The 13,138-nt window shown below is 23.8% G+C and overlaps 1 protein-coding gene across 11 annotated transcripts in view; it reads right to left on the bottom strand.

Moving 5' to 3' along the window:
• Positions 1–13,138, bottom strand: part of nrm (neuromusculin) — an 837,985-nt gene that overhangs the window by 107,254 nt on the left and 717,593 nt on the right. For all 11 annotated transcript variants that reach the window (XR_012722287.1, XM_075308260.1, XM_075308254.1 and 8 more), the window contains 4 exons: positions 12,561–12,732; positions 8,847–8,995; positions 4,052–4,222; positions 122–280 (listed from right to left, as the gene is read on the bottom strand). Coding sequence is in view for 10 of the 11 variants with exons in the window: in XM_075308260.1 (XP_075164375.1) it covers positions 122–280; positions 4,052–4,222; positions 8,847–8,995; positions 12,561–12,732 (651 nt within the window). In the remaining variant the exon portion in view is untranslated. The remainder of the gene's footprint in view (positions 1–121; positions 281–4,051; positions 4,223–8,846; positions 8,996–12,560; positions 12,733–13,138) is intronic.

The following is a 13,138-nucleotide window of genomic DNA, read 5'->3' as shown; positions in this document are numbered from 1 at the left end:
TTAAAAAAAAAAAACGACAATTTTCAATATTCTTAAATAATTAATCGAATAATTATGCAATACATTTAGTGCAGATAGATAAGCGGGGGTGCGTGAACACTGCTTCCGAAGAAGTTCTTACCTTGTAAATCAACACTAAAATGGGTGGACAGAGTATTTTGAATGGCCGCGGATTCGGCACGACATTCAATGTTATGGCCCAAATCATCGCGGGATAATTGCAGAGATAATTCGACTGTTACATTAAATAGGCCATCTCTGTCATCATAGTGGGGATCAACTAGAACGTATAGAAAAAAAAAAACAAGAATATCGATTAGTAAGTAGTAGAAAAATAGAATTATTCCCAATATTCCTATTTTTTAATATTTTGAAAAGCCTTTAAAATGATTACACTATTTCTGAATCTAAAATATTTTAATTATTCGAAATTAAGAAGAAAGGCAATTAATGATATGTTGTTGCTTTTATAATTAATGTTTTTTTTGTAAATTGCTTGCCTTTTAGAAATGGCTTATCTTCATTTGTGAATTAACACTGACATATTTGATTGCAATAGGTTTTCACATCTTTAAAATTTCACCCCTTCCTCTTGTTCTTTCTAAGTCTTTCTGACTGTTTCCGTAAGCCAATAAAATCGCACAAATGTAATAAAATCTCTTTACGATCTATAAAAGAAAATAATTGTAATTCCTTCAGGACCAAAAAAGGGGTAAACATTACGAAATTAATTGAATTTGGAAGTCAAATAACAAATCATTAGAATGCAACATGGTTTCGCCATTAAAAAAGGGTATGAGTATTCATGAAAGAGAAAATTAAATTGAGAATATATATTTTCGTAATTTCATTAAATGAATAGAATAATTAATTGGTAAATGATTTAGAAAGCTTCCACCATCACTAATGCTTTCAGAAAAAAACATGAAAACAATTTTCTAAATCATTCATTAAAAAGTCCTTTCGTTAGGAAACGTAAGCTTCATTTACACATTATTAATTGAATCAAATTAATTGAGAACAAATCGCACTCAAAAAATTAAAATTACTTGATAGTATTTGTTGAAAAAAAAAACGACAATTCGTTACTAAACACGGACAATTTTTCCACATTTGTTGTATTATATATTTTAAATTTTTGCGCTAATTTGACTTAGCTTCACAACCACTAAAATTGTCTTCAAAAATTTTATATGCAATATCAATCAAAATTAGAGATATATTTTCCACTATACATTTTCAACTATATAAAGTGCATACTTCTAAAACAATTTTTATTTACCCTAAAACTATGCAACAATTTTTTTTCTCTGGTTGATAAGGAGCACGGTAGCCACAGTTGGTAGGATTTTCCCGAAAATGGTATATTTTGTACTGTTTGGTAGATTGGTAGAATTCTTGAAACTTTGGAAGACTTTGCAAAATATTGCTCTCCAACTAAGATGTTTTTCATTTAGACAAAATTTTCTATAAAAATAAAATGTTGGCAAAATTTTCTAAAGTAATAAAATTTCGACAAAATTTTTAAATAGAAACAAAATTTAGCAAAATTTTCTATAGAAATAAAATTTGGCAAAATTTTCTAGAGAAATAAAATAATATTTTGACAAAATTTTCCAAAGAAATTTAAACAATTTTTTTATAGAAATAACATTTTGAGAAAATTTTCCAAAGAAAAATTAATTTTGGCAACATTTTCTATAGAAAAATAAATTTTGCCATAATTTTCTACAGAAATAAGATTTTGGCAAAAATTTCGATAAAAATAAAATTTTGACAAAAATTTCAATAATTTTTTTTTTTTTGGCAAAAGTTTCTATAAAAATAAAATTTGGCAAAATTTTCTATAGAAATAACATTTTGACAATATTTTCTAAAGAAATTTAAAACAAATTTTTTGCAGACATAAAAATAAATGTTGCCATAATTTTCTACAAAAATAAGATTTTGGCAAAAATTTCGATAAAAATAAAATTTTGACAAAAATTTCGATAATTTTTTTTTTGCAAAAGTTTCTATAAAAATAAAAATTTGGCAAAATTTTCTATAGAAATAACATTTTGACAGCATTTTCTAAAGAAATTTAAAACAATTTTTTTGCAGAAATAAAAATAAATTTTGCCATAATTTTCTACAGAAATAAGATTTTGGCAAAAATTTCGATAAAAATAAAATTTTGACAAAAATTTCGATAAAAATTTTTTTTGGCAAAAGTTTCTATAAAAATAAAATTTGGCAAAATTTTCTATAGAAATAACATTTTGACAATATTTTCTAAAGAAATTTAAAACTAATTTTTTGCAGAAATAAAATTTTTGCCAAAATTTGCTATAGAAATAAAATTTTGCCAAAAAAATTTAAAGGAATAAAATATTGACAAAATTTTCTAAAGAAATAAAATTTTGACAAAATTTTGTGTAGAAATTAAACTTTGGAAAATTTTTCTATAGAAATATGATTTTGCCAAAATTTTCTATAGGAATAAGATTTTGGCGAAATTTTCTATTAAAAAAAATGGTAGCGAAATTTTTCATAGAAATAAAATTTTGCAAAATTTTCTATAGAAATAAAATTTTTCCAAAATGTTGTATAGAAATAAAATTTTTCCAAAATTTTGTATAGAAATAAAATTTTTGCCAAAATTTTGTATCGAAATAAAATTTTGCCACAAATTTCTGTAGATATACAATTTTGCCAAATTTTTCTAAAGAAATACAATTTTGACAAAATTTTCTATAGAAATAAAATTTTGACAAAATTTTCTGTAGAAATAAAATTTTGTAAACATTTTCTAAAGAAACAAAATTTTGATAAAAACTTTCTAAGAAATAAAATGTTGACAAGTTTTTCTAAAGAAATAAAATTTTGGCAAAATTTTCTAAAGAAATAAAATTTTGGCAAAATTTCTTATAGAAATAAAATTTTGACAAAATTTTCTATAGAAATAAAATTTTGGCAAAATTTTCTATAGAAATAAAATTTTATAAAAATGTTCTATAAAAATAAAATTTGGCAAAATTTTCTATAGAAATAACATTTCGACAAATTTTTTGTAAAAAATAAAATTTTTGCCAAATTTTTTATAGAAATAAAATTTTGCCAAAAAAATCTAAAGGATTTTATTCCTTTAGATTTTTTTGACAAAAATTTTTAAAGAAATACAATTTTTATAAAATTTTGATCAAAAATTGCACATGTTTTTTTTAATTTGATAGATTTTTTTGTAAAATTTTCTTCAAATTCTGGTAGATTTTTTTGGCGTGAGTAGCACCCGTGAAAAAAAGAGCCCTTAATAAAATTTTGCATAAAATGTGTGATTTTGCCATGTTCTACAATTAAAATCAAGATATCCGTTTAAATTTTGAGAAAAATCGAATTTACATCGTATGTAGAAAATTTGCCACCGTGGTGCAATGGTTAGCATGCCCGCCTTGTATACACAAGGTCGTGGGTTCGATTCCTGCTTCGACCGAATACCAAAAAGTTTTTCAGCGGTGGATTATCCCATCTCAGTAATGCTGGTGACATTTCTGAGGGTTTCAAAGCTTCTCTAAGCGGTTTCACTGCAATGTGGAACGCCGTTCGGACTCGGCTATAAAAAGGAGGTCCCTTGTCATTGAGCTTAACATGGAATCGGGCAGCACTCAGTGATAAGAAAGAAGTTCACCAATGTGATATCACAATGGACTGAATAGTCTAAGTGAGCCTGATACATCGGGCTGCCACCTAACCTAACCTAACCTAGACTAACTTTCTATGGACAGTCTCTAGGGCCAGAATGCGTTTATGGGTATTGGAAAAAGAAGAATCTAAATCGGTTAAGATTTAGATAAGACCCCCAGTATATATATCAAGTATCGAGTATTATGAAATTTATGGATGACTATACACAAAATATGGGGTCCTCGAAGTTTTGCTATTTACCTCTAGGCAATAGTTTCGGTGACTCTTTTGGTTTAACGAATTTCGTCGATAAGATAGTGGTGTAAATTTTTAAATCTCTAAAATTTTTTTTGTAATTATATTTATTAATTATTAATAATATTCTTACCTGTAGTTAAACGTTTATTCCCCCGATACCAGCCGACTTGTGGCAAAGGTGTTGTATTTCTTACCACACAGGTAAGATTGAGCATTTGTCGCTCCTGCATAGGTCCAATAATTGTTCCATTTGTGATGCGATCACCTTTCTCATCCCAAATCACCATCTCAGAAGGAGGTACTGTTGTTGTGATTGATTCGATAAGATTGCCATTGTTTTACACCAATACACAGACACGTTTGTGACGGTGTACGTAGAATAGTATAAAGTGTCGAAGGAGTGTTGCAAGGAATGATGAGGTGAAGTGTCAGATGTTGTTGTTGTTTTTTTTTAGTTTTTTTTTTGAAGGGAAAGGTGGTGTCGTTGGTGGTGTTCATGGTTTTGAGCAAGTGTAATTGTGGTGGTGTGGTTGTGTTTTTTTATAGAAAATTGGAAACGTAATTTATTAATTTATATTTTTTTAGTTATGAATTTCGTTTTGAGCTTAAACTAAAATCTAAAGCTAAAATCTAATCAAAATAAAATTAAATCGAAAAAATAAAAATAAACAAAAGAAAAAAATGGTGTTGATTGTAATTTGTAAAAATTAGAAATTTGTTAGATTTTTTTATTAGTTTTCCAAGGAAATTATAAAAACAAAATTAAAATGATTTTTCAATGACAGTGAAATCAAAAAATTTACCCAGGTTTTCTACGGTATTTTTTGTGGATTTTTTTTTTAAATGTTGTTTCATTAACATTTTTCATAGATGATTGAGTTTTTGTTTATAATAATTTGTGATGGTGAATCGTTTTGATAGTTTACGTTCCAAACACAATTCATTGGATTCATTCATTCAATTCAATGATAAAATCAAAAATAATTGAAAATTATATTGACGACATTATTGCACATAGATAGAAGGGTAAATGAAAAAAAGTGGTGAGAGGATTAGTTTTTTTGGTGATTAATGGAATATATGTAAGTGTGTGTATCCATGTAGAAATATAGAGAATTTGGTCAGGGTTTTACAATAATTTTCCATATTTTGATATTTCATAATGTTAACACAGTTAATAAATATTTGTTTTATTTTTTTTTTAATAATTTTGATGTATATTTCATTTGATGTATATGTTGTTTTATAATATTTAGTATGTTTGATTTCATAAAAATTAGTTGCATAAATCCATGATGATGCGTTGAAGTGGCGAGCGAGTAGTACAAACGAGCGAGCGTTATTTTTTTGTTTCATTTTTCGTTAATCAAGGAAAAAATTCAAATTTTTGGTTTGTTTGGTTTTCATTATTTATTTTGTTGTTGTTGAAATGGGGGGAAAAAGAGGGGGAATTGTATTAAGAAAACAATCAGTTAAAAATGTTTGAAAATGAGATTTTGTTATTTGTTTTTTGGTTTTTGGTTTGATAAATTCGTTTAATCAAAAATTCTTATGAATGAATTAGTAAAGAAACAGTAGGAAAAATTAGTAAAAGAATTTTTGGTTTTCGAGGTTTCGAGGGGGGCTTAGGATTATACGCAAGAAATCATTTTTGCAGGCACATAACGCAGTTTAGATAAAACAAAATGTGTTTACAAATTCAATTGCAACTTAAGGATAAAAGTATGTAAAGCAAACTTGCAAACATTTCAATACAAATTCATGATCAGTTAAATTCAATAAAAGGCATTAACATAAGAATATTGATATTACCATCAAAAGAGGTTAATTATGAAACAGGACAAAAAAAAAATATTTTTTTATTATTTAATTAATCCCATTAAATTTAAATATTGCTCCAATCACGGAATTGACAAAATCAATGACCGCCACCAATTAAAATATTGATCGAATTACGAAATTAATTGATTGTAGTAATTTTGTGTGATTGAATTTAGTTTTGATTGAAAAATCAAAGTAATCAATTCAATTTGGAATAAAAAATTTTTAAAATTCAATTAACTTAAAAAGAAATTCAAATTAAAATTGTATATGAAAAATTAATAATATTTTTTTCTGTGAGAGAAGAAAACGAGCTAATTGCATTTTTTAGTAGTATTTTTTTCCTATTTATTAATTTATTATTACAATTGTTTTATTATTATTATTTTTTTATTAAAAATTGTAAAAATCGATACCGTAAAATGAGATACGTACTGTAGTCTCTTGTTTACTTTAAACTAATTTTTTTCTTTAAATTAAAGAATTTATTTTTGCTTAAAAATTCAATGGAATCAATTAATTTTTGAATAAAAATTTTTTAAAATTCAATTAATTTTGAAAAAAAAAAATAAATTCAAATAAAAATTTTAAGTGAAAAATGAAAACTATTTTTTTTGTAAGAGACGAAAACGAGCTAATTGCAGTTTTGCAGTATTTTTTTTATTTGTTAATTTATTATTAAAATTGGTTTATTATTATTATTTTTTTTAGAAATTATTACAATATTTATTTGAGCTTACACACAAAAAATTTTTTTTTTGTTTCAATCACGAAATTAATTGATCCAATTAATTTTTTAATTGAAATGTTTTCAATCACAAAAATGATAGTATCAATCACAGTTTTAATTGGTCATAGAAAAATTTCTTGATTAAAATATTAATTGATTTCATTAGCAAATTTCAATTAATTTTTTAATTGATTCAATTGAAAATTAAATTGATGTTGATTGCAAAACTCAATTAATTTTTTAAATAAGAAATGTAAATATTTTCAATTATTTTCTGAATTGGTTTTTATTTGGATTAACAATTGATTGCTTGAAATACATTTTTAATTAAAAATATAAAAAAAATATTCATCACTTTCTTTAACTGACTTAGTCTTCCGAATTTGATTAAAAAGTTAATTGTATAAATTAATGTTTTAATTAAAAATGTTTAAATTTTCAATCATCGACTTAATTGACTTAATATTTCTATCTTGATTAAAAAGTTAATTGTATCAATTAATTTATTAATTGAAATTTTTTCAACTTTTTAATTGGAAATATTTTGGTGATATTTTTTTCTGTGTATTGGACAGGAAGATTATGGGAATTGACATCATTAATAATAATATAATATTAATAATGTCCATTCCCTTAATCTTCCTGTCAAGTAAGCTCGAATAAATATTGCAATAATTTCTAGTTTAAACCAGCCTGCATTGATATCAGTCTAACATAAAAAATTATTATTTTTTATTAAAAATTTAATTCAATTTATATAAATTAACCTTCTAAAGCCCATTATTTTTTTTCAGATATAAGCTTATTCAGGTTTTATCAAACAAAGATCGAATCAGGTACATACTAGTTGACGGATTCCGCTAACAACTTCTTGTTTAAATGAAGGGACTTTAGAGGGTTAAATTTATTTTAACACCTTCATGATCATCTGATATAAAGACAGGCGGTGTTTTTAAGTCCAAATAACTAATTTTACATATAATTATATAGTTTAGTTTAATTTTAGTAAATCGAAATTTTTACTCATATTTATTTTTAAAATTTCATTTAACATTTTTTTTTTAGTCTGATCAATTTAATTCATTTTGTGAAATTTGGGTATAGCAAATGATATAAATCTATCCAAAATAATGAACAAAATTACATTTAAATCCGCCTCAGCTCAACGTAAAATATAAACAAACTAGAGTGGAACCTTTTCAAAATTAGCAAATAAACCATCGCCAAAAAAATTTCACAATTAAATTTTTTATTAATTTTAAAAAATAAATTCAACAAAATTATAATTAAAAATCAATCGCAATCAAATAATGCTTTAATGGGGCCAATGAATTTATAGCTGAGCCAATGTATTTTTCAATTTTAAAAGTCAATCACAAAAATTATCAACTATATATTAACTAATTTTTTAATTGAGCCAATTAATTTTTTAATCAACTAATCAACTAATTTTTTAATTGAGCCAATTAATTTTTTAATTTGTTTAATTTTTTTTTTTTTGTAATTCGTCCAATTATTTATTAATTGACTTCATTTCTGTGATTGAAAAATTTTTATCAAAAATTATTTGGATTGATTAATTTATTTATGTATTTATAATATTAATAACCATAATAAATTATGAATATAGGGTACTACTAAAAAGTTATCGACCATTTGGATTAATTTCGTGATTGAAGACAAAAATTTGTTTCTTTTTTTTTGCGCAAATTACAATTGCGTACAAAATATTGATGACCATGGGTGTATTGTTCAAAAAGTTTTCACTGTATATTTCCCACTTCTTGGTAAAATCATTAGCTCTTGTGAGTTAGCGCCTTTTTTGAAGAATAAAATTTTCATAATTTTCCATAAAAAGCATTTAAATAATTTGTATAGAAAAATAACATAACATAAAACAACTTTGAAGAATACAATCAGAATATCAGACAAACGAAACGAATTTCATATAGACCGAATTTTGGATTTGGGGGTGGTGATAAATGTCAACTCCATTATGCAACATGCAATATTCTATAGAATTTATCTGTTTTTTTTTTCATATGCAAGAAGCAAATATATTTACAAAAGACCAGACAAGGTAAAAGATTTTGGGAGAATTCGTATTTTTTATTTTAATTTTCTTAAAATCTAAACATGCAAATTATTTGGAAAAGAATAATATATATTTTTTTCGTGGGGGGGGGGGGAGAATTGGATACTTTTGTGTGTGTGATGATTTTATGCATTCATATTGAGACCAAAGACAAAGGACATTGACATTAGCTTTTACTTTTTTTTTAGTTACAATAACAAAATAACAAGCACTATAGCAAGCACACAGGCATTACAGACAGACCATAGTCTTGAAAACATGTCTAGTTGGTAAACTTACCTAAAACTTTCAGTTCCACACGATGGCCATTAAAGTTATCACATGTTTCAATTGGTATAAAATATGTTGTATCACATAAATAAATGTCCTGGTCGGCAATTTCTAAATTTCTTATAATTAACCTAAACGGATTTTGTTCAACAGAAACTCTGAAAAGAAAAACAAAAAATGAGGAAGTCATAGTTAGATATTAAATACGGTATTAAAAATATACGAAAGACCGATAGAGAAAAAAATATACGAAAAACTACACCAGATTTCTTAGAGAAGTTCACCACAATGGACTGAATAGTGAGCCTGCAACAAATCCTAATCCAAATCCTAAATCCAACCTCTCCTACAACATATTTCAACCAGATCGAATGAAATTTGTTTTTCCATGACTACAAAAAAAAAAAAAATTTCTGATTCAATCACGAAATTAATTGATCCAATTAATTTTTTAATTGAAATGTCTTCAATCACAGAAATGATAGTATCAATTAAAAAATTAATTGACAGTCAATTAAAAAATTAATTGATCCAATTAAATATTTAATTGATACTATTAATTTGTGTGATTGGTTTTTATTTCAATTAAAAAATTTGTTGATTCAATTAAATTTTTAATTGAAAATTTTTTAAAACTCAATTAAAATTTTAATTGGAAAATTTTTCGTGAAATTTTTTTCTGTGTATGAATCAATACGAAGCAATTTTTGAATGATTGTTAAATTTTTGAATGATTGTTAAATAATCTACCCAAAATTTTAAGAACATTTTACCGAAATTCTACCAAATTTTAAAAATCTTATTTTGAAGTCATTTTTATGGTTAGTATAAAATATGTTATAACGACTTTAGCTTGTACCATCAAGCGAAAGTTACTACTTCTACCAAAAAGGAGAACTTAATCACAATGGATTGTGATAATATGATCTAACACGAAAATAACACTTTTTAAAGATACTGAATTTATAGGAAATTTTGACAAAATTTTATTTTTATAGAAAATTTTGTTAAAATCTTTTACTTCTATAGAAAATATTGTCAACATTTTATTTCTATAGAAAATTTTGTCAAAATTTTTTATTTCTATAGAAAATTTTGTCAAAATTTTTTACTTCTATAAAAAAATTTATCAAAATTTTATTTCTTAGAAAATTTTTTCAAAATTTATATTTCTATAAAAAATTTTGTCAAAAATTTTATTTCTATAGAAAATTTTGTCAAAATTTGTATTACTATCAAAAATTTTGTCAACATTTTATTTCTAAAGAAAATTTTGTCAAAATTTTATTTCTATAAAATATTTTGTTGTCAAAATATTATTTTTATGGAAAATTTTGTCAAATTTTGTTACTTCTATAGAAAATTTTGTCAAAATTTTATTTCAATAGAAAATTTTGTCAAAATTTAATTTCAATAGAAATTTTGTCAAAATTTTATTTCTGTAGAAGATTTTGTAAACATTTTTTACTTCCATAGAAAATTTCTATAGAAATACAAAATTTAACAAAATTTTCTATAAAAATACTTCTATAGAAAATATTGTCAAAATTTTATTTTTATAGACAATTTTGTCGAAATTTGTATTTCTATAAAAAAATTTGTCAAAATGTTATTTTTATAGAAAATTTTGTCAAAACTTGTATTTCTATGAAAATTTTTGTCAACATTTTTTACTTCTGTAAAAACTTTTGTCAAAATTTTATTTTTATTAGAAAATTTTGTCAAAATTTGTATTTCTATAGAAAATTTTGTCAAAATTGTTTACTTCTATAAAAAAGTTTGTCAAAATTTTATTTTTATAGAAAATTTTAATAAAATTTGTATTGCTTAAAAAAAAATTGTTAAAATTGTTTACTTAGAAAATTTTGTCAAAATTTTATTTCTATATATTCTTTCAAATTTTTGTTTCTGTAGAGAATTTTCTCAAAATTAATTCTATTAAAAATATTTTACTATAGATAACTTACTCAAAATTTTATTTCTATATAAAATTTGGTCAAAATTTTATATCTGTAGAAATTTTTCTCAAAATATTATTTCTATAGAAATATTTTCTCAACATTTTATTTCCATAAACAATTTTCTAAAAATTTTATTTCTATAGAAAATTTTCTCAATATTTTATTTCTATAAAAAAAATTTTCTAAAAATTTTATTTCTATAAAAATTTTCTAAAAATTTTATTTCTATAGAAAATTTTCTAAAAAATTTATTTCTATAGAAAATTTTCTCAATATTTTATTTCTATAAAAAAATTTTCTAAAAATTTTATTTCTATCGAAAATTTGATCAAAATTTTATTTTTATAGAAAATTTGATCAAAATTTTATTTTTATAAAAAATTTGATCAAAATTTTATATCTACTGAGAATTTTCTCAAAAATTTGTTTCTATAGAAAATTTTCTCAAAATTTTATTTTTATAGAACATTTTATCAAAATTGTATTTTGATCGGGATTTGAACAGACGGACGGACATTGCCAGGTATACCCAGAATTTCGCCACGTCCGAGAATGTAAATATGGGGTTTGATGCCAACAATGTCGTGCCATGGAGGGCATACAAATCATAGTCGTAATACACTAAAAGCTTATTTCTATAGAAAATTTTCTCAATATTTTATTTCTATAAAAAAAATTTTTCTAAAAATTTTATTTCTATAAAAATTTTCTAAAAATTGTATTTCTATAGAAAATTTGATCAAAATTTTATTTTTATAAAAAATTTTCTCAAAATTTTATATCTACTGAGAATTTTCTCAAAAATTTATTTCTATAGAAAATTTTCTCAAAATTTTATTTTTATAGAAAATTTTCCCAAAATTGGATTTTTTATCGTGATTTGAACAGACGGACGGAAAGACATTGCCAGGTATACCCAGAATTTCGCCACGTCCGAGAAAGCTTAACCTTGTTTTGAATGGCTTTGGCATTAGAGAGTTAGCATTATAGAAACTATCGAATTGATATTTCCGAATACTAACTTGAAGCGCGATGAGAGATGTAAGATAATTCAAAATAAGTCAAAGTTATTTATGTGTGCGTAAAAAAATTATAAGTTTTATTCAGAAATAAAACATTTGGAATAAAATATATATTTGAAATTTATTTACACATGAAAATGATAATAATAAAAATTATTGAATTAAAATTACGGATCCAGTCATAAATAAAATTTAAAAAAAACTAATAGACTCAATAAATTGCAATAGTATTTAGTAAATGATGGGAAAAGTTTATGAAAATTAATTATTTTTAAATTAAAATTAAATGTATGATCAAATATATTTTATTTTTGTTCTGCTTACTTTAATGACATAAAATAAAAATGGGAAAAATAAGATACACAATTTTACTAAATTCAAAATTCCTACAAAAATTAGTTCAAAAAAATTTTTTTTTTTTTTGAACGAGTGAATCTTACTTAAATTGTGTACTTCGAAAAGGAGAAAAATTAGTTTCTGTTTTAAATATTTCCAAAAAAATTAACTATAACGTATTCCTTGAAAATATTTAATTTATTTAAATAATAGAACAAAATTTATTATTTTAAATAAATTTCACAAAAAAATTTAAACTTATTTATATCATGTTTAAATTATTCAAATATAGCAGTGAATAGTTTGGGTGAATAAATTGGTGATATTTTGCATTCATATAACAGGCGTACAAATACATAATTTTCTTGTTAAAAATGTTTTTTTTTCTACAAATATTAACTTACCTATCTTCATATCCTTCTGCTACACTTGTGACATTACTATCATCCAAGAGCATAGCGGCAATTCGATTGTCGCCTTTAAACCAATTCAGTGAATGTAATTCGCCACATTTGTCTTTGTTGACCGGACATGGCACCACTACCGTTTGGCCCTCCTTCTCACTGATGACTTGATCTGAAAATAAATATGAAAGAGAAAATAAAAAAAATGTTAATTTTATATCCATAAAAAAAAGCAACAGAAATTGATATAAATTTTCTTTTAGAATATTTTAGGATTTCAAAAAAGTTGAACTTAAAGATCACAGTGAGATGAAATTTTTAAAATTTTGACTACTTGGAAGAAGATTTAATCCATTTGCAGTGTCCCAATGGATATAATTCTGTCCTATTAACGGAATTTCTTTTTAACAAAGGGGAATTGTGTTTGTCTAAAATTCCGTTCAGGTGGAAAATCTTTTTTGTTTGGGTGCACTTTTCAAATATAACGCATTTCCCAAAATCAGTACAATTGGTTTGAGTTTCCATTTTCCTGGCTCTTCTTACATAGTTTGGTTTATCCTTTTTCCGTTATAAGGAAA

Source organism: Haematobia irritans, chromosome 4 (genome assembly GCF_050003625.1).
Source record: "Haematobia irritans isolate KBUSLIRL chromosome 4, ASM5000362v1, whole genome shotgun sequence".
NCBI classification, from domain to species: domain Eukaryota; kingdom Metazoa; phylum Arthropoda; class Insecta; order Diptera; family Muscidae; genus Haematobia; species Haematobia irritans.
This window is presented reverse-complemented; position numbering and strand designations above follow the sequence as displayed.